This window comes from Aptenodytes patagonicus, chromosome 12 (genome assembly GCF_965638725.1).
Source record: "Aptenodytes patagonicus chromosome 12, bAptPat1.pri.cur, whole genome shotgun sequence".
In the NCBI taxonomy this organism is placed as follows: Eukaryota; Metazoa; Chordata; class Aves; order Sphenisciformes; family Spheniscidae; genus Aptenodytes; species Aptenodytes patagonicus.
This window is the reverse complement of record NC_134960.1, coordinates 19,983,489-20,005,629: the sequence shown is the minus strand read 5'-3', so window position 1 is coordinate 20,005,629 and position 22,141 is coordinate 19,983,489. Positions and strand designations below refer to the sequence as shown.

The window sequence follows — 22,141 nt, the reverse complement described above, 5'->3', positions numbered from 1 at the left end:
CCAGACAGACAGACAGGCAGACGGACGGTGCACACAAGCTGGGTGAGCACCGTGGGTCGCACCAGCTGCTCTGCAGGGCACAGCCTGGACAAGCCCAGCTCTCTGTGGGGTCCAGGCAGATGCAGGGTCCCTGTCCCCCACGCTCGGCCTCAGGGTCCCCAGAGGCTGGTGCTGACTTTGATGGCAATCGCCAATGTCACTGTCATCACAACTTTAGGGTCAGATGGAGCCATACACAGGCAACTCCCCAGACTTTCTCTCCAGGGAGTGTTTTGGGCACTGCCGTCAGCTGCAAGTTTCAGAGCAATTGCTCTCCATCACCTCTTTGCCTTCAAGCAGAGGTGGGTGCAGGTCCCCGCTCTCAGGTTGCCACCAGAGAGCCTCCCCATTGCAAACCTTTCTCCGGAGGAAGCAGCCCTCCCCGCTGCCTGGTCCTCCTGCAGGCAGGCACCCCTCGAAGGCTCTGCCCGGAGTGCTCCAATCCCCAGAGCCTGTCCACAGCCCAAAGGCCTCCCCTCTTAGTCCCTGCGTCACCGAGCCAGCTCTGCGAGCCAAGCTTGGGAATCTGGTTCGTTAGCTCTTGGCAATGCCATCCCCCAAAATGTCATGGCATGCAGAAATCTATGAAAACCAGAGACCCGAGACATGTGTTTTTGTTTGTTTGCATGTGCCAACATTTCCAATGGCTCAGAAATGTGTGCCTGTGAAGGCTGCATGTGTGTTATTCATTTAGGATCATTTTCAGCCCTTATAATAGGAGGCTCATTTTATCCTTTTGAAAGCTCTCGAGCAGAGATGATCACAGTCCTAAAGCCTGCCATGGCTGTAAACAACATTTAAGCTCCACATAGCTGTCTCTCCCTGGAAAATAGTCCCATGAAGGAGTGGAAGGGTTTTCACTATGTGCTCGTGTCAGATACATAGATAGATAGGCAGCTCATTCCTCTAGGCTCCTTTGTAAACCCCGGCCAAGATTTCTACATTCTGATTCATGCAAATACGATCATATGATCAAAGTAACATGTGCTACCTCCCAGGAACTAATGCACTAATCATTGGCGTGCCGCAGGCCATGGCCTATCTCACACCATCGCCTTCCCTCCTTGTTCCTGACGCTGCTTCCTCCTGTCCTTGCACACAACATCCCTCAAGCAGACAGCTGGTACTGAACCAGCCGGGACGGGATCTGCTTCAAGCTGGCTCTCCGCGCGGCCTCACAAAATGCTCAGAGAGCCTTCCCTTGCATCCTTTCTGGTCCACCTACAGCAAACTTTCTGATGGCGCATCTCTCCTGGCTACTGATGGAGAGGCGGTGCACCCCAAAATGGATGCGTGTCTCCAGATCCCCTAGCTGGGAAGTTTTGGGGTGAAATCTCCTAATTACAAATTTCTCCCATGATTCCCGTAGCTCCTTTCATTTACTCAGGGTGGAAGCAGGTTCAGCATTGCCTCTTTTGGGAAAAAAATGGCCCTTCCAAGCCTGGGGCTGCACAAGCCAGTGAAAACCCAATCCCAGGGAGGAGCAGGTCTTCGGTGCCCCGCTGGGAAGGGGGAGCTGCAGCATCACCTGCGGTGCTTCCCCTGGCCAGGCCATGCTGTCCTTCATCCAGGACATCCCTCAAAACGCGCTGGGAACCTCATGACACTTGCGCTGCTTAACCGAGGAAGAAACTCCCATTAGAGGCTTTGACACGGTTACATCTTCTGTTACTCCTGGCCGCTGTGGTTGTTTTTTTCAAAACAAAGGCAGTGTTTTCTATCCTTTAGGCCCGAGCAGACCAATTTATCTCTCTTCAGATTGGTTTGATGTGGCTTGGGAAACTCAACCAGTCGTTTCCCAAGCCTGGTGTAATTCGGTTACGCTTCCTGTGGCTCAGCCATGGATCCCCCAGCCTGGCAGACACCGGGGATGTGCAGACAGTCACCCTTTTGTTTGCTCTGAAACTGGAAATCAGCTCTTGCCCGGGGAGGTGTCGGCCACCTTCGGGTCGGACTACAATTTTCCATAACTTTCTGAGTAGAAACGAGTCCCACCCAAAACAAACACGGCCAGGTACTGCAGCGGTCGTCACCAGCCCGGAGCTCACAGCTTGGCTTGTCTCTGTGGGTAACTGCTAAATCCGTGGGTCTTGACTGCCAGGGAGACCCTGGTATGTGCCAGACCTTGCTGCAGGACAGAGACTCTGCAGGTGACGCACCGAAGGGGATGCTCGCGGCCTACATCTCCTTGGGTTGGCACCTTAACACGGGCATTGCGAGCTTAAAATGCCATGGGAGAAAGGAAATGGTGTTATGAGCTCTTTTCCCATCAGCCAGGATTCAGCCTCTGGAGAAAAGGGGGTGGCAGAAGTGGAGGCAGCAAAAATGGGTAAGACACGGCCAACCCAGAGAAGGTTTGGGCTCCGGACCTGTCAGCAGGCTCCAGGGAAAGGCGGTGGGAGCTATCATCCAGGGCCTCAGCCAGCGGAGCGAGTTGGCATGTGCTAAAGAAACAGTAAACTGCCACAGAAGTGGAGTTTTAGAGGGGGGCTCAAATCTATTCAGAGACTTTGAAAACAGTGTCAACTGAGAAATAGGCAGGTAAGATTTTTTTACACATCAAATACTGCTTTTTGCTTTCAAAGTGAAGCTTCTGATTTCTCTTTTTTTTTCCTTTAAAATTACCTATATTTAAAGAGATGAAATAAATTGTTAAATAGGGTGAATTAAATGTTTTTGGTAAACCCAAATCTCTCCACCCAGTACTTTGTCTCACTTAAAAAAAGAAAAGTTTCAGTTTGACCTGATTTTTCCTCCCTAATTTTTCAGCTCACACCGTTGGAAATAACAGTCTACGTAGGTTACATCATTCGTGAGGAATCTCCTCTCATCCATCTCCAAATGAATAACAACACACATTCAAAAAATAATTGAAGTTTTATATATATCCCTTGGCCATTCAGGTGGTATGGCTGGCACGAGACATAGGCACTTTAAACAGCTGTTGTGAATCTTAAATATAAACTTCCACCCTTTGGCACTACACTAGGAAATTATGCATAGGAATATACCTGCTTTCCCTTGCAGCAGACAAAAATCACGATGTTTAATACCTTGAGAGTGGACGGGAGAGAAAAGCTTTTTTCCTGGGGGACACCCATGCTTTGCCTGGTCCTTTCTGCTACGTTGGACGCGCGGGACCGAGTGGGGCTCTGAGCTGCGCCGAGACAAGCAAAGGGCTTTGCAGGGGGTATTTACAGCTACACCAGCATACACACGCCTCCTCCTCCTCCTTCATCAGCAGATACCTGCATTGCGGAGTAATTCAGTGCCCTAAAAAAGAGCAACCACCACTCCACACAGGCACTTTTTCACATATTTCAATGTTATTTTTCAAAGGTAGGTACGGTAACATAGCATGCTCTTAGAGCCAAATTCATGTATGTTTTCTGTTACCCAACCTATCCCACCTAAAGCTGACTCCATTTGCTCAGAGTCAGATCTTCCTCGGTGGGCAAACTTTCCTAGACAAGACAAACTGCTAGACCAAGACAAACTGCTAGACCATCTTCTCCAGCTGGAGGCTGAGGTCCTGGCTGAAATCTCATTCCATTGCTTTTGTGAAAGTATGGAGACACCAAAATGCCCAGTGAATCTGGGAAAGCTGATGGACATCCACGGGGCAAAACACTGCCCATAGCACAACGCCTGTGCCTGTCACGCCTTGCTCTGAGAGCTGATGTAGGCTGGGCGTTTGCTTAAATCAGACCTAACTTCCACCTTGCCGTGTTTCCGCGAGCCAAGGTAAATAAGCTATTGCAAAGACCAAGATGATTGGAGGCAGTGCAGCCGGCAGGGGTGAGCCAAGCTCAGGCCTTGCGGTGCTTTCCAGGCTCCTCCCCAAGCTCTGCTCCCATGTGCTCCCTACAGACACACCGGGTTCACGGGCACTACAGCGTCCAGCTCTTTTAGGCTATGGCCTTAACTGCAGAAGTCATGGACATAAAAACTTGGTCTTAACTTCTCCTCACTGAGCATTAGGACAGCATCCCTTCCCCAGACTCCATGATTTTTGTCCCGATTGCTTCTTCCTCACCTTGCTTCACCTTGTGACATTTATTGGAGGGGTGTATCAGCTACACTCCCAAAAGCTAATATTAATTGTACAGATACGATACACGCTGGCATGTAAGAGGTGATGTAGCTGAAGGGATCGATCCCTCTGCATAGGTTGGCTGCACCTTTGGGCAGGTGCAATAATCCCCCGCTTGCAGAAGGGCACAGCTAAAACTGCGAGCGTGCTCCTGGAATAGGCTTCCCTGCTGCTTCACATTTGCAAAAAGCTCATCTCTAACTGAGCCTGTGAACCGGTGCTACAGAGGTGATTCTGAGCTAAACAAGACTGCAAGGACAGACCAAGAAAACGAGCACCAAGTTTCACATGCTCGTGCTCCTGAAAGACACGTTGCCAAAAGCCAGCTGTTGGCAAGAGGGGCAGATCAGGCTCAAACGGTGCAGCAACCGCCCAGCTTTGCGGCGCAGAGCCTGCAATGGCACCTGTGTTTGCATCAACAAGGCAGAGGCAGAACAAAACTACTGGCTGACGAGCAAGAAAGACCACACGAGCTTTGGGGCTCCAGCTGCAACTTGGTCAACCACTCCCACTCGCTGACAGCTCTGTGGTCCAGGAAAGGTCCCTGGTGAGCTGGAAGACACCTTGCACAAGGACCAGGACACTCTTTGTCTTCTCAGCCAGTGGTGAGCCCCATGCAGGTCATGACAACGCCATGATGAAAGGTTTGTCCTACTTGGACCAGATGCAGAGCCCAGCTGAGCTTTGACTGCCAACCCTTCACCATCGCAGGAACAGCGTGGGAGACCCACCACCCAGAAGGTCTCACCAAACAGCGGTCTTGTTTGTGCAACACACTCAAAGTATTGACAAGAAACTTCCCTGGACCTACAAAGCTTCCCTCCTGGGATGGACTCGCATTTCGGCATGCCCGGCGGTGCCTGTGCCCAGCTTCATGACAAAGCCAACCAAGGTGCTATCAGAGCGTGCCACTATCTGATCTCAGCTATGAAAACATTGCTACAAATCTAGCAGTATTTCTGAAACAGTAGCTACAATATGTTTTTATTAAATCCCATTAAGCAGTGTATTTGTTTAAAGTGTGCCCACCCATAGCTCCACACACATTAATGCCATCAGTTGCTTCAAGCAATCGCCTAGCATTACGCCCCTCGCTGTTGAGGTTATTTCCACAATAGTAATTAAATCCTCATTAACAATTTTCAATTATAAAGTAAATCAAATGTAATAGCCTACACGGGAAATCTCAGACCATATTCAGGGAGCCCAAAGACTTTCTGAAAGGAAGAAATGTTAAACACCGCAGACAAGCTTCTTTTTTAGTCTGGAGGTCAGTAGAGAGACTTGTCCAACAGGGATGTTGACAACCGCTTGCAACCTCTGGCCTAACCACCAAGCACAACCCAGGTGCAGTGGCCGCAAGCACAAGGCTGTCCGTCACTGGGCATGTGATGGATTTCCCCTATTTCTGTTCATTTCTTGAACGTCTCCTTCCCAGAGAGCCCTTTTGCCCAATGTGAAGGCGCTCCGAAGGGAACCTGGTGTGAATTCTTCTCAGCTTTGCCCCTGCTTTTGGTGTTGCTAATAAAGCCTAAAGAGCAGATGTTCAAACACAAATACTCAACGCACACTGTTCTCAGCCAACAAATCTCTCCGATGGCACCTAACCCAGGTGAGCACCATACCTACTCTCCACACTGACTTTTCACAGCCCAAGGAACTTGTATCACTGCTGTTCAGTAAATATTCTTGTAAACCAATGACCCAAGTGCCAGAGGCCCCTAGTGACAATTGCATGGCCCCTAGTTCCCACACGCCAGTCTCCAAACCCAGTGGGCATTGCAGGACTGGCAACAGATCCTCCCTGGTTGCTCTTGGCCTTACAGGAGATCCCTTCTGCTCGGCCTTCTCCAGCATTTACCACCTCCACCCCTTTGAATTTCCCCAATGGCAAAAAACCCCTGTCGTTCTGACAGTGAAACCATCAGTGCCATGGGCCATGGATATATTTCAAGGAGAAAAAAGGCACCCATAAATCCTTTCTCGCTCTGGAAATCAACTGGGTTTCTCCTCTTGAAGGCACTAACACGGCAAATCTCGAGCCGCTCCCAATCCCCCACCCCCAGCGCTCCTCTGAACTTTCCCCGAATCTCTCCCACATGAATCAATCTGAAGGCAAAGCTGGCAAAGCCTTCCAGCCCCCACCAACCAATTCCACCACTGTGCCATCAGGTCCCGCTTCCGTGCTGGTCTCCAGGTGCGCCAGGAGAGCAGCTCCCAGTACACTCACTGGGAGAGGGGCTGCTCGAGTGACCACCTGTGCTTAGCTGGGGTGAAGGCATCACCTGTAAGGCTGCCCAGCTTTTTGTGGAGCAGCACAAAGTGACCCTGTTTAGCACTGTTCATTTTTCTCTAGGCTTGCGAGGTTTGGAGATTGGTTCAGATAAGCATCCTCAAGCTTGCATGCTTATCTGCACCATCTCTCAAACGGCTTTGATCTGCAGGATTTGGCTGCAGCTCTCAAAGTTATCTTGAGAAAGCTTGTTCTGGGGAGAGTTGTTCTTCTGATTAACAAGAAAAAGCTTTCTTAGTGGCTTTGAGCATTTTCAGCCCTGGCTGGAGTCAGGGAGCGTAGCAATGTCTGCACACAGAGAGAAGGAAAAAGGTCAAGTGAGCTTCTCCTTAAAGCTTCACTTGGGCTCAGTTGTCATTTCAGCTAAAATTTGAGGTCAGTTATTTCATCATCCTTCTTTTTTCCCCACTCTCGGTTTAATGCTGTCTCACCCAACCCACCGCGTGGGTCAGGTCAGTCTGTATATGCAGATTCACACCTTTGTGGCTTTATATTGTCCAAGTCCTATGCAGAACAACCGGGAGGAAAGCTGGCTGGACTGACGAGGAGAGCGAGTCACCAAAGGGCTGGGGAGAGGGATTTGGTCGGTCTAGGGCAAGTTTTAAAAGATACAATATTGAATTAAATAGCTGAAACAAATAGCCCCTCTCAAAACCTCCAGTGAAGGAAACACAAGCCACACGTAAGTACGTGTTAATTGAGTCAGATGCTAATTTTCCAGTTTACCTTCTGCTTGGCCAAAGCCTTAGGAAATATTCGTTGGACTGAAAAGTATCAAATTTAACTCCTGCTCTTGAAAAATGCCAGCGTGGATTTCCCCCCTCTCAGCCCGTCGTCACCCCACGCAAGATTTCTTCCTTGTGGGAACAACGAGGGAGGAGGAGGAAGGCGGTATTAAGGAAAAGGAGGAATTACAGAATTAGCAATAAAGTTTATAGTGGGGAAACCACCCCGAACATATCCTGCTGCCCTCACATGAAAGATAAATATGCATTAAAAAAACACTACTCAGGGAGAGGAAAGAAGTGTGAACAGCAAAAATATGTACATGTGTTTTAAATAATTTTTTTAATTGTTGAGGCAGTAATACTTGGTTCATGGAACTGCAATATACAGAGAGGTGAAATAAATAGCTTATATATATATAATATATATAATATAGCTGGTTTTAAAATATTCCCTTATCATTGGTGTACTAGGTCATCTTGTAGTCACTTGAATGTATTTAGCAGCATTCTCCAGAACTGAGCATAATGCAGGATCACGGAGCCGTGACACCTTATGTCGTCAGAAAGGTTACAGAAGATCGATGCGTCGAGAACTCCACGGAAACTCACTCACTGCGGCACACACCATCTTGTCTTGGGCCGGCGTGCAGCAGACAATAAATAGATTACTGCAAAACCGGCACTTTTCGGGGCAGGGTCTCAGTAACTTTGGGAAAGAACTTTGGTTTTCTTTGGTTTTATTTATTTATTTTTAATAATTACTTTTTTTTTTTTCCTCTGGGGATATGCTTGAAAAGTTGTCCTTTCCAAAAAAGCGAAATAAGCACCTGTGTGTCATCAACAACAAGAAGTCAATTTAAATAGAGCAGTTCATTTTGTTTTTCAAGTCACAATAAATCCCTAACAGCTTTTCCCCAGCGTTTGCCATCTAGTCTTTTATTACTTTTTTTTATTTTTATTTTTTTTTAAACACAATGTACAAAAATAGAGCTTCTTCCTTATTTTTAATGTAAAAATATTCCTCTGGTGCAGTTTTTTTTTTTTTTGTGGTTTATTATTGTGACACTGTTTTTGTCTGTTTTTAACTGGGGTTGGTGGGTCGTATTCTCTTAGTCCTCTTGGTGACTGTTGTGTACTTGAAAGGTTTCTGTATCTCCACTTGCCCCTTTGGGTACCTCTTCATAAAATGTACATCTTGCTGATTTTCCCGGGTCTTGGGCCCTTTCCGTGGCCTCCCTTTTTTGGTGAATCCAACATACCAGCCTGAATATTTTGCTGACATCAGTGCCGTATAGTTGTTTTCTAGGACTTTCTCAATGAAGACACACTCCTTGCTGGTGCCATCAGGCTGAAAAAGGAAAAAAAAAAAAAAGAAAAAATTCATTATCCAAATGCAAGCTCAGTGACCAAAACCCAATTTGGCATAAATAAAATCATCACATCTGGACCTTGTTTTTGGTTCAAACATCGTTAATAGGAGCCGTAACAAACATCAGCTGAAATAGAAATGAATTAAAAAAAAAGCACGAAAGCATGAGGTCATCATTTCATTTTTTTTAAACACTCCTATCCAAGGAGAGAAAGATTTTTCAAAGACAACAGTTAAGTTTATCCAGTCCAGCCCCTTCAATTGCAAGCAAAGCAAGACATTTAGCTTTGCTTTTTCCATTAGGAAAGGAGAATGAATCGAACTCGTGCCAGGGAAACATCATACTTAATCAGAAAAAATTAAAAAATCAGGATCTCATATGGGCCAAACAACAGCATTGCCACTTCTACCGCTCACTTTTGGCATGTTTTCCGAAATACCTTATGGGCTCGCATCCATAACTACCCAAATCCCACTAAAATCATTACAAGCCTTAGTCTAAGCCTTCCCAGTGCTTTGAAAACTCTCCCCGGCAGCATCCTGGGCACGACACCTGGCAAATAAACCATGCGTGGAGCTCCGGGGATGAGCCGGAGGGGTGCCGCAGGCATCAAGGTCCCTGACCCCATGCCAGTCCCTGAATCCAACCGGTTATTTCGGAGCCGCATTGCACACCCCAGGCTTGGCTCCAACTCGCGTCCCTGAGCGACATCAGCAGCGGAAAGGGCTGTTCCCACGCCGGAGCAGCTCCCGGGACGGGCCGGCATCCCGCTGGCATCCCGATGCGGCGGCAGCTGGAGGACTATGGGGCAGCAGTGTCCTTAGCCACCAGGCCCACCCCAGCTCCACTGCCAGAGAGGGTGACGCAAGTGCCCAATTTTACACCTCTGCTCTCTCAGGGTTGTTTTTTGTTTGGAAGAGGGTTTTGTTCCTGGTGGCAGAGGGGACGCGGCCCTTCCCCTTTCCCCACCTTTCAATCTCAGCCTAAAAGCAGCCACCCAGAGCTCAAGTACCTGGCTTAGGAAACCATGTCCCTAAACAACATTCTTCCTCGCAGAGGGAACCAGGATTAGACGCAGAACTAGAGGTCAGAACCTCCTGAGCATGAGTGTTGATCCCCAACCACCCTGCAGCAAAACGCCCACCCTGCTGGGACTCCTTTCCTGATGCAGCCTAGTGCAAACCCACCTCCCTGTCACTGTCACGGGATGCTAGTTCCCCAACCACGCGCTGGTTCGAGGTTTTGGCAAATAGGGTGTATTGGGTTTGCGTGGCAAGGTTTTGGTAGCCAGGGGGGCTACAGGGGTGGCTTCTGTGAGAAGCTGCTAGAAGCTTCCCCTATGTCCCATAGAGCCAATGCCAGCCGGCTCCAAGAGGGACCCGCCGCTGGCCAAGGCCGAGCCCATCAGCGATGGTGGTAGCGCCTCTGGGATAACTTATTTAAGAAGGGGAAAAGCTGCTGCGCAAGAGCAACAGCAGCCAGAGAGAGGAGTGAGAATATGTGAGAGAAACAACTCTGCAGACACCAAGGTCAGGGAAGGAGGAGGGGAAGGAGGTGCTCCAGGCGCCGGAGCAGAGATTCCCTGCAGCCCATGGTGAAGACCATGGTGAGGCAGGCTGTCCCCCTGCAGCCCATGGAGGTCCACGGTGGAGCAGATATCCACCTGCAGCCCGTGAAGGACCCCACGCCAGAGCAGGTGGGTGCCCGAAGGAGGCTGTGACCCCCTGGGAAGCCCGTGCTGGAGCAGGCTCCTGCTGGCAGGACCTGTGGACCCGTGGAAGGGACCCACGCTGGAGCAGTCTGTTCCAGAAGGACTGCACCCCCGGGAAAGGACCCACGTTGGAGAAGTTCATGGAGGACTGTCTCCCGTGGGAAGGACCCATGCTGGAGCAGTTTGTGAAGAACTGCAGCCCGTAGGAAGGACTCACACTGGAGAAGTTCATGGAGGACTGTCTCCCGTGGGAAGGACCCACGCTGGAGCAGGGAAGAGTGTGAGGAGTCCTCCCCCTGAGGAGGAAGGAGCGGTAGAGACAACGTGTGATGGACTGACCGCAACCCCCATTCCCCGTCCCCCTGCGCTGCTTGGTGGGAGGGAGGTAGAGAAAATCGGGAGTGAAGTTAAGCCCGGGAAGAAGGGAGGGGTGGGGGGAAGATTTAGTTTTTACTTCTCATTACCCTGCTCTGATTTGATTGGTAATAAATTAAACTAGTTTCCCCAAGTCGAGTCTGTTTTTGCCCGTGACGGTAATCGGTGAGTGATCTCTCCGTGTCCTTATCTCGACCCACGAGCCTTTCCTTGTGTTTTCTCTCCCCTGTCCAGCTGAGGAGGGGAGTGATAGAGCGGCTTTAGTGGGCACCTGCCATCCGGCCAGGGGCAACCTGCCACACAGGGTTTGGCTCAGCTTGGAGATCTAGACTAACAGACCCAGAGCTGGACTTTGAACGCGGCAGCACGTGGATCTCGGGCTGGATTCAGGACTCTAATTTACACAGCACACGCAGCACCGGAGGGAGTTGCAGCATCACACAACATCTTTAAGAGGTTCAGCACAGAGGCAATTCTTCTTGCCCATAATCTTCTGCCAGAAAGTATGTTTTGTCCTTTAACTGCTGAGTTACTGGTGCTGCACCTAGAACGTCATGCATCGTTGTGTGCACCAGCACTTTGTTTTATGCATCAAAAGATATTAGGGAGTAGATACAGGCTCAGTTCAGCCCTGGATGTTGTCTCAGCTCTGGGTGTTTTATGGATTCCGGACAGGGGTAAGTGCAGTATGGAGCATCACACAGGACTTAATCTAATGCTCAGCAAAGCCAAAGGAAGGATTTCCATCATAGTATTAGCCCAATCCAACTCCCCACTGAAGTCAAGTAATGAGTGTTTCAGTACTGCAGGCCTATGCTTACTGCTATGCTTACTATTAAACTCTCTCCGCGCAAACTAAACAGTATCAGACCCTCTTGGTCTTCAGCCATTTCACCCATCCCGTCCCTGGGGGGAGCAGGAAAGCCACAGCAGCGTGACCAGCACAGCACCTGCAGTGATGGTCGGTCCCAGGCTGCAGCGGCTCTGCTCAGGGGCTCCGCTGGGCACGACAGCTGGGGTGAGGAACACAGCCCCGCACGCTTACCACCCCTTCCCCAAGGCCAGGTCGGCCTGCTCTTTCTGAAAAGCCTTCCTGAAAAGTCCTGCACAATCACAGCAGCGTTTGGTGCAGTTTGTGGGAAGGGCAGGGATCGTGGGACAGGAGGGAAGCCCCCCCGGGCTGAGCTGGCTCAGGCTTCCCTGCACCTCTGATCCCCAAATAACCGTGTACGAGCTACAAACGGAGCTGCGAGATGGGAACCATCAGGCACGACAACCCAAGCTGGCGTCACACAGGCAACAACAGGAGAAAAGCTTCATCGTCGCCAACCTCCAGGACCAGCCATCTCTCCCTGGCTTAATACCTTTAGCAGAGCTTCAATTCAATCAGTGCAACAATATGTGATGTTTACCCTAAAATCATTAATGCACCATCCTGCCTAAAGGGTTTCATTACCATGGGTAGGTCCCATTAAGAGGGTGGGGAGATCACGGCAACTTCTATATCAAACATGCTAATCCAGGGTCCGTGTTCCCTATACATGCCCCCTATATGGGGGCAAAGCCAGCTCTGCCATCGGACCGGCAATCTCTGTGCCGGGCTAGGCACAAAGGTCCTAATGTTATCATCTACAGTGGGAAGCTCACAAACGCTTTAATGAGCGGCAGAACTGGGCAAAGCTCAGTGGTTCCAGTTCCTGGGGGGGGTCATTCTCCAAGCCCTGGGTTTGATCAAAGCCACATGAGTGGGGAAGGGGGAAATCAGTCGACACCACGGGGTTCCACCAGGTTTCAATGGGAAGCCATAAAACCAGCCCCAGGTTTCTCAGGGCTCAGCCCACTACAAACCCTTCCCCAATGAATGGAGAATTTTTAAACAATACCATGGCTGAGTTTCAAATCCACCCAAACCCAGGTGCTGATGAACCGACCGGATCCGAACCACAGGGGGAGCAGGTAATTGGAAGGGCCGTTTCCCCCACGCTCGTGGAAAGGTCCTGGATTTGAGCTCTGACCTTGTTGCTAGGAGAATTAAGGCATTTTCATGCAATTTTGGAGGTTTCCGCTTGTACTGCAATGTCAGTTTCTCATGGAAAACGAAGAGTGGAATGAAAAGAAAACGTGTGTGTAGGAGGGGGAAGTTATTCTATTAATAACAAAAAAGTATTTACTTATACCTTCAAATTTGCCGACAGAGCCTAAGACGGAGACAGGAGGTGGAGGAATAATAAGGTGCAACTTCAGGCCAACCTCAGGGCTAATTTGAAGTAAACAAGGTGCATGAGATAAAATAACTTCATTCTGGAAAAGGAAGAGCTAAATGATTTGATAACACGAAATTACAGTAACATTTACAAGTACCTTGAGATAAATCAGGATAAGGACCTCACTTCCCCAAACAGAGCATTCCTGTACGTGCTAAGACACATCAGAGACAGACAAATGATTTTCAAATACTTACAAGATGATTTTACAGCATCTGTTATAATCCCCAATAGAATAAATCACTCGCACACGTTACCTACACCATGGAGAGCTGGACCCATGGTAATCTATTAGGGGGAAAAAGCAATTTATAAGGGTTTTCAATAATTTTTAAGTGTCACCTTGTTTTCACCAGGTGCCCATCACTTAAGGTCTAATCATGTCCCTATTTAAATGACAGCAAAACACTCCTTAGGTCTGTTACCTATCTCCTCGCTCCTCCAAAGAGAGGAGGATGGAAGAGAAAAGAGAGACGGCTTTGGCCGAGCATCGCTCCCTGCTCCAGCCGCCTGCCTGCCCTTCCCCAGGAGCTCCTAGTGCAAACGCCTGCTGCCGATACGGGGCTGCACCCTCTGCCGCCGACATCAGCCGGGAGATGCTGCCAAGCCACATTTCATACATACTTAGCTGTCAGGATGCACCTTGCAGAGCGCTCGCCCTTCAAAACATGGAGGTTTATGTTTTGAACTGATTCTTTAAAATAAAGAAGAGTTCTTGAAAGCCTCAGGGCTGTGCAGGAACCGTGTGGCCTGGTGCGATGGCACTGCCACATGATGGGGGGAGGACCCGCACCCACCCCCCATCCCCATCAGCCCCACAGAGCAGGGCGGGCACAAGGGCTTTGCGGCCCCGGGGTGTCCCACACGTGCTCGGGGGACAAGCTGCTCCCGCGTTCTGCTCACCACCGTCCCACAGGCAACATCTCCAGCCAAGCTCCCTGCTCAGAGCAGGGTGAGAGCCGTCGCAGAGGCACAACTCTGCTCCTGCGAAAGGCATGGGCTCTCTTCAAGTCAGCACCTCCTTGTACCTGTGACAAGCCATCCCCAAATCACTGATTCTGCTCCCAGGAGCTGCTGCCTGGCCATGCGACGAGGCCGTGCCACCGCAGAGGCGACAACTTGCAGCTCAGTTCTTTGCATAGAAATAATTCAGAGCATTTTTTGTTTAAACACACCCCTAATAGCCGTGGGAAGATGCAGTAGCTGTTAGCCAGACTTCTGATAAACATGTTATAAAAAGCCTGACCTAAACACCACTTTCCACAGAAACCCCTCGAGCATCACCCAGGTCTGCGCAGAGGCCAGGGAAAGCACAGCCGTGCCGGTAAAGCCCGGGCAGCACGAAGCACTGGCTCCGGCAGAGCATCTCCGGTAGCCAAGAGCTGGGGACCAGCCCCGGACGCAGCAAGGCGCTGCCCAGTGACAAGGTGGTGGACCTGAGCGGTCCCAGCCCCTTTACCAAGCAGGGTTAGAGCGGCAGCAGCCGCTCAAGGCTCCCGCTCCGGAAGGGGATATCTCGAGCGTGGGACTGTTCATACACCACCGGCCAATTCCATCCGGTGCTCAGCCGAAGGCAGCGGAGCTGAAGGAGCTGCGCTGGAGCCAGGGGCTCTCCGAGTACCCTGAGTTTACCAAGGAGCAGCACCGGAATGTTTGCGCAGAGCATTTGGCGATGGGCTCTCCGGTATTAAACGTGAAACATGTTGAACTGACACTAAAGCAGAATTAAGTGCCAAAGCATTTGCTGCTTCTACAATTACACTCTGGAGCGCTTTGGTGCTCCTGCTCTCCTTTTTATGACCCAACTTGGTCTTATTGTAGTTTGGCTTTCTCGTTTTAAGTTCTCCAAATGGAAAGGATCAAAGGGCTCTTTGTTGTCGTAGCAGGAGCGCTCCTCCGAGCGAGGCATTACTGCCACTAACAGCTTGCTGCTCAGGGGGAATTCGCGGCAGCCTCTGTGCCACCAGCCTGAGCCAAAGCATTAGCAGGTGCAGCAGCCGCCTCCGCCTTCTCCCTATTAGCCTGCCACACTAAGCCACCTGAGCAGCTTTTTATGGGAAAGGGAGGCCAGGGCAGGTTTTCTCATTTATGCTTCACAAATCTGGCTCAGTGGGCACCGGCAAATCCAAACTTCACTCAGCTTTTACAGCAACAATAAGGTCGTGCAAACGGCTCGGGTAACACCACGGTGCAGGGAGAGATGCCTCCAAACTGAAAGGTTTCTCTGTTTGCAAAGATCAGGGCACAAATTAAGCCCTACGAGTGATGCTGTGTTAAGCTGTTGTTAGCTAAGCTTATGTTAAAACACTTCCCCCCGCCTCAAACGCCGCCGCAATTAGAAGCTCTCTGGGTAAGGCGACTGAATGCGCTGGTGATGTGCTGCAAATAATAACAAACACCAAACCATAGGAAACACGTCTGTGACGATCCAGGAATGCCGGCTTGGCACAGGGTGCAGCAAGACTCATCCTTTCAAGTGAGACAGGGTTGACTCTCCTGTCTAATTATCACCTCTCTGCAAGTTCAGCCCCCCAGGCTCAAAGTCAAATTGTGAAGATACAAGCCCTCCACACAAGCAGGATCGCTTCCCTCTGCGCAAGCCCCTTCATCCCAAAAATCCTGGAGCAGGGAACGCTACCGCTCCTAGGTTTTTTTGCAAGGAAAAACTCTGAAATGGACCCTTTCTGCATCCCCACCCCCGGCTCCGCAGACAAACAGACAGACAGACACAGGGGGTTCCCGAGCAGTGGTACCCCCACCGAGCTGGATCTCACGCCACCCCCAGCTGCGAGGCACGCCCACTGAGCTCAGCAATTATTTCAAAGTCGTGCTGAAAATTTCCCTCGAACGCTGGCACTGCTAGATTCACACACTGCATTCTACAGAAGAAATCCTGCCCTGTATTTCCTAAATTTTGGAGCGGTGACAGCGGGGAAGGCTTGGGGTTTCGGTAGATGTGTGGCTCAGCAGTCCCAGTAAGCCACTCCTGAAGCATCCCCAGCTGAGGCCCAAGGGCTGGTGCACCCAACACCACTGATACCCCCTATAAAGCCCCAGAGCTGTTTACACAGCATGTACCTACTGACATATGATTTTCAGGAAGCATATTACTTCTCTGTGGTTTTGCACAAGCTCAGCTCAAAGTCAGAGCTCAGACTCACTCCGCATGGCTTGGAAAATCCCGAGTGGAAGAAGGTAAGGCAGGAGCTATGTTAACGACACAGCTTTTAGCACTGCCACCTCTCCCCCTTCACACATACGCCTTTTAAAGGTAGGTCAGAAAGTGTGACAACGAGGTGGGTATGGCAGCTGCTAGATCCAGCAATGCTGTGGGAAATATTACCCCCTCACGGCATGGCAAATCTGAGTGCTCTGGCTGCTGGTAAGCCGGGCCCAGCCAGCCTCGTGCACTTTATAGGCGTTATCAGGACAGATCCATCATAAGCATCCTGAGGTTCAGCATCCTGGATTTATGGCAAGGCATCTTCACCACAGAGACACCTCTTGACCCAAATGCACATTCTTGCTCCTAGACCGGGCTGTAAATCAGGGAAGCTGCATCTATAACTGCCAAGAGTTACTCAGCTTCATGTGCGTTTCCTCCAGCTCTCTGGCCTCTGAACCTGCACAATCCTCCGAGGAAAATACTTAGGAGTCATGATGGGCAGTTCAATAAAAGTGTCTGCCAGCGCAGCGGAGAGGTTAATTATGTATACAGGACATCTAAGTGCATTCATGAAGCAGGGGAAGTAATACAAAACCCACGCGGAGCAGATTCTCCGAAGAAAGGGTGCACCTCCCTTCAGAGGCCCGGTTTCAAAGCAGCGTTGCCCGTTTTTGCACCCACCTGCCCATATGCACTGGGGGAACATCCCGTCTCTCCTGAGAGCACGCAAAAACGGGCACGGTCTTGCATGCGTGGGATGGGACCTACAGGCTTCGCAGAGCCCTGTCCCTGTTTGTGCCGGACACAGCACAAGCTGCAAGAACCAAGGAGGGAAGAGTAGGGTTTGAAATTTTTCTTTCCTTCTAACCTTTCATTGAAAAATTCCACTTTGCTAACTAATATCTGTTCAGTAACCCTCACGCTGCCCTGGAAGAGCATTTTGTCACAGGATGAGCAGGAGGATACAGAGATGAAAGGGGCGTTTGTAGGGATGAACCCAGCAAGGCTGTGGCTACGCCAGGACATGCCTCCTAACCTGCTCCTTCTGCCACAGGCACATTTATTGCCAACAGTACGGCAGGACGGCACACATCCGTAATTAGAGCAAACTAGGCTGGCTTCATCTGGAAAGATGTCCATTTGGTTAGTAGAAATTCCTAACTGCATCGCAGAGAACTATGCGTACTTACTATTAATGATGAGGAACAGTCAATCACTTTTTAAATGAAATCTATGAAACCAGTAGAAAATTTCAGAAAATTTAATTTAAGTCAAAACTGCGGGTTTCCTGCAATAGGAAGCTACTGCTTCAGGAGATCTGAAACCACAGGCAGGTTTCAGATGTGACATCTGAGCAGATCTATGACATCTACCATTACCCGCACCTACCTGATCCAGTTGCATGTATGCTTCTAAGTGATAACTACGGTAAGAGCTGTGAAGGCGTTTTTACCCAGTTGTACAAAGCACAACCTGTTTGGTTAAATGCACTGCCGGGGTTCCCTTTAGAGCAGTCGTTTTCAGGCTCCACCAAGACTCAGAGCCTAGTCCTGAACTGTCTATCAAAGCCAACTACGAGCAGCAGCATATTTCGTGTCGGCTTAAATTCATTATATAGGGACTTACGCCACGATAGGAAAATTTAAAAAAAAATTGTTTAAAACATCAGGTCTAGACAATGAGTGGAGCAAGAACACGGGACTGTAACAGTTGCTGACCCCATAACAGGTCTGGAAAGCCCAGGTTTATACACATTAAACAAACATACGCACTGACTTTTTAAGTTATCATTTCAAATGAGTGCAATCTCATTCAGCTGACATCCTGGTAGTGACACCAGTTTCCCTGGGGCAAGTTTAAATCAGTGGAACTTAGGACCAAGAAAGGTCATTGATTGTCTGCAAGATGGCATTAGTTTTCTTCATATCAAATTATATTACCAAGAAAAAAAGAGGAATCCATGATCAAATCAAGCGCCATCCATAAAAATGATCATCAAGAATTGTTCCAGCCTGTGAATGACAAACTTCCATCTTTATACAACAAATGCAAGGCTTTTGAGGCTTGTCCTCCTTTAGGAAAACCTAGTATCTTTAAGTACCCAAAAGACAACGTAAGAAAATGTCAAGAACAAAAATTTATTTAAGCAAGATCTACTTTTCTTTGACCTTAAATGTATTGTAATGGCCATATCAAATGGACTCTCTTTTGCTGCTGTTGGAGCATAGGTTTTATTCTCCACTTCAAAATTAGCCTCTGTTCTCACTTGTTCTCCAAAAACCATTTGAGAGGCAAGTAGAAACAGTCCTTGAAGAGCAGGATCCACCTGAATGTGCATCTCAACTGCATCCAGTTGAGGAAGACAAGGCTGCATTGCTTTGTTGCTTGCTGCAAGTTAAATACACCAGTGTATTTGCAAAGTAAAATTTAGAGGAAACATCACCCTCATCTTACAGACGCTCAAGACCAACAAAAATTGCACTTGGGAGATAAGATGCTCTGAGGAAAGCAGTTAAATTCAACCTGATACAAGCGTCAGCACAAGACGCATACAGCACACCCTCGCCACCCAAACAGGGTGAGGCACGACCAGGGCTCAGGGATCCCCTCTCAATAATTTTAATTAACATTTAACCTTAGGGAACTGAAATATTCCAACATGACACACAGCTGCAGCCACCAAGAAACACAGGGGACAGGATGTTAGCAGCTTTGTGGTGACACTTGCTCCTTGAACACAGAAAGAATTAAACTAAATTATCATGTAGCTTTCAAGAAGGTGGTGTGTTTCCCTGGAAGGGGATATACAGCTTCCAGCCATGGGATAAGAAAAAGATTTAGAGGTCAAGCTTATAAGCTTGGTCTGCAATGTGAACCTTGACTTTGCAAAACTCCAATTTGAGAGAGAATTGGTGCTTCTTAGGAATATCCAAAGGAAAATATGAAGTTTGCTAAAGAGGAATCGCAAGAAATCTGTAAACCTGTTACACAGCTCTCTGGTGACCAGACACAGCCTGGAGATAAAGGCCAACGCTCACATCCTCAGCTGAGCAACTGCAACTCCCTAGCATAAAACCAATATCATGGAGAAATTTATTTTTTAAAATAAAAGGATAAGGGACCTTTCGCTTTATTTTAGAGCAAACACTTAAAGCATTGTGGCTGTGCTGAGAAGCTTAAGGTAACTGGAGGTGTTCATATATGGCTAAAATGTGACTATGAGGACCTCTTGACCACCTGGCCTGGCCTGTGAAATGATGTATTAAGCACCAGTCCCATCTCAGATGTTCCCGCTCGAGGGAAGCCCTGCTCGCAGGATTCACAGCTCATGTCACGCATAGCTCCTCTTACCCACAGTTTGCTTAAAGCAAAGCCTCCTGTCCTTGCTCAGCCTGAGAGGATCAGCATCCATCCAGGGTGCTTAGAAGATTGCAAGAACTGAAGGTAGCACAGAAGGACTTAGCATAGACCTTAAATATTCACATTATTCTTACAAGACGTTAGGTGATGTCCAACCAACACTGTGAATGTTCTGCCTGGCAAAGCAGCTATACACAAATCCAACCCCAGCAGCACTGTGTGGGCTTAAATGTGCTTAGTAATGTGCTCCATTAGTGAAACCTGTGACCTAAACCCATCAGACCATGCAGGTAAGATGTACACACAGCACTAACAACTGATCGGCAAAGGGAAGATGTTGGTAAACGCCTACATGGTGGCATAAGCCTCTCTCTCCATTCAGTGCCATGAATACCACAGTCTTCTGGCTCAGATAGCCTTCAGGGCTTTGGCATCCAAGCTTAGGTGCACACACAGACTCTGTTAAGAATTGATGCAGTCTTTAACCATTTGTGAAATAAAGGGATCTTCTCCATATAAACATGTTTCTTCCATCTCCTCAACCTCTCGTGCAATGCGTGAGGTCAAGCACCGCCAGCGTTCCCCAACATTTCCCATTCTCTCTGCAAACTCTCCCGTCTCTCCTTCCCAAGCCTTGCAGTCGTTCAGTGTTTATCAGCAGCCACCAAACTGCTCTCCCTCTTCTGAGCACACAGAGCTTCAAAATGACCTCTACTCTCCCTGCAACACCAAGATCAGCTGCCTGCTATCCCACTCCACCACAAAACTTCTAAGCTTCTTCCACAAAATTCATTACCTGCATTCACGTCATTTTCCCCTCTCCTTCCCACCTCCAGAGAAACCTCTGTGCAAAACACCGCTGTAAACAAATCGTCACAAATACAGAACCAGGACAAGGCCCATTGCTCACAGCAAATATTAACGCTGCAAAGGTCCAGTGAGCTCGCACAAACTCCTGTCACTTTGAAGGAACCACTGCAGCATCGGAGCCTATCCATTTTTGTGCCAAGGCAGCCTCAGTGCAATAAACACTGGAAAGTAGTTTCATTGGGCTCAACCATAAATGGCTTCTTGGGAATCATTACACGGTTGTGCCATCCAGAGCGAGGATTCCTGGAAAAGCCGGGTAACACTCGGCATCTGACGGCTGCCTCTGCTCAAGGGCAGGAGCCGTTCCAGCAGGGCTCCTGCTCGCTGGGTGTGCAAACCCAGCACAACCATACCCACCTCAGGCTGCGACATCTCATCCCTGTGCCGCCTACAGCTTCACAACGCAGGGCAGAGCCATCGCAGCCCCCGGGGAAGGTGCACGATGGGGTCTGGCCAGCTCTTAGCACATCACACCTACCGAGAAGTAACATGACAAATTATTGTGTCCACATACCCTGAGACTGCGTGATAACAACATCCCTACTGTATTATCTAGCAACCCCTCCTTGGGGATTGCTTCTGGCACATTTCCAGCACTGTGAAGATTTGAAACTGCAACAAATGAACCAGATGATACAAATTCCACCAGCTTCCACAAAAGTTTAAATGCGGTGCTTCAGGTCGCCCAGCAATGGGAAAGGAGCAGCTGTGAAAGGTTGCAGTGTTACCAAAAACCTCACGGTATTTGGGGGCTGAGAATGAAGGAGGGTGACTGCTGATTTTAGCTTCCACTTCTGCTTTTAATTTCATGAGAATCTCAGCTTCTAAGTTTTCAGAACAATAATTCAAATTTTTTTCCACTGGTTGCAGGAAAAAGCCTGATTAGGTGAATGCAGAAGATTCTAATGGCTCAACCGAAAGAAAACTGGTTTTGTCATCTCATTGCTTTTCAGACCTTTGCAATCCTGCAGGCCCTGATTCAAGATTTTCGGACACTTGAGGCTGGTTTCGGATCAGGTCCATGTTCGAAGTATGACAGGGTCCAAGGTTGCTCGGCTCCAGGTTCCATTGAAGGCGTTTATTTAGATGACTTAAACTAAAACAAACTCACAGGGGAGCGAAAGCTTGGGAACAGTTCACTTTAAAAAAGGACCAATCCCACCCTATACGAAGAACCAGACTGCAGTTCAAAATGAGATCTGAGTGAGATCCAGCAAAAGCCATGTCAAGGTTTGCTTTCACATGAGATGCCAAGTCAGAATAGTTTATGGCTGAACATGTCACAGAGAGATCTGCAAAACGCACGCTATTAAACCCGACACCCCACTAGTTCTGATCGTGTCTTTGTTGCGAATTCAGCATTCAGCCCCAGAAATTGTTAGGTTTTACAAGCCCCTTTCAAGCAACCTGAATACTGTGCAACTCTGGGAAAAATTCTGGATATGCATCAAAACCTTGTGAAACTCAGAGTTCTGCCCCAAATCCAACATGTAGTTAGGCGTGGTTTTAAATATACAAGCTGAGGAGTGCAAACACCTCATCTACTGCATCCAAGTTTCAAACTGCAACCCCCTAAGTGCCCCTCTGCCCTTGCCACCTCCCGACATCTTTGCAGCACATTTGGCTGTTGGGACAGACCCTGGCGCAGGCAGGCACCGGGGAATACTCACGGCCAAATGCCATGCAGGATTTGGGCACGCGAAGGGCATCGGGCTCGGAGCTCACCCCTGACTCTCCTTGCCTCAGGCTAACACAGACCCCTGGCTTTACAGCAAGGCACTGATTTCCCACCATCGGTGTTTCAAGGGTGGGTAGCTTTTCCAGAAAGCTCAACCTCAGCCTTGACCAAAGTCAGCTGATGACAAAGCTGGT

At 49.0% G+C, this 22,141-nt stretch overlaps 1 protein-coding gene across 1 annotated transcript in view; it reads right to left on the bottom strand.

The window, feature by feature from the left end:
• Nucleotides 1-7,643: 7,643 nt before the first annotated feature.
• FGF18 (fibroblast growth factor 18) overlaps nt 7,644-22,141 on the bottom strand; it is a 74,959-nt gene continuing 60,461 nt past the window's right edge. The window contains exon 5 of the mRNA XM_076349859.1: nt 7,644-8,501. Coding sequence (XP_076205974.1) covers nt 8,235-8,501 — 267 coding nt within the window. The 3' untranslated portion in view covers nt 7,644-8,234. The remainder of the gene's footprint in view (nt 8,502-22,141) is intronic.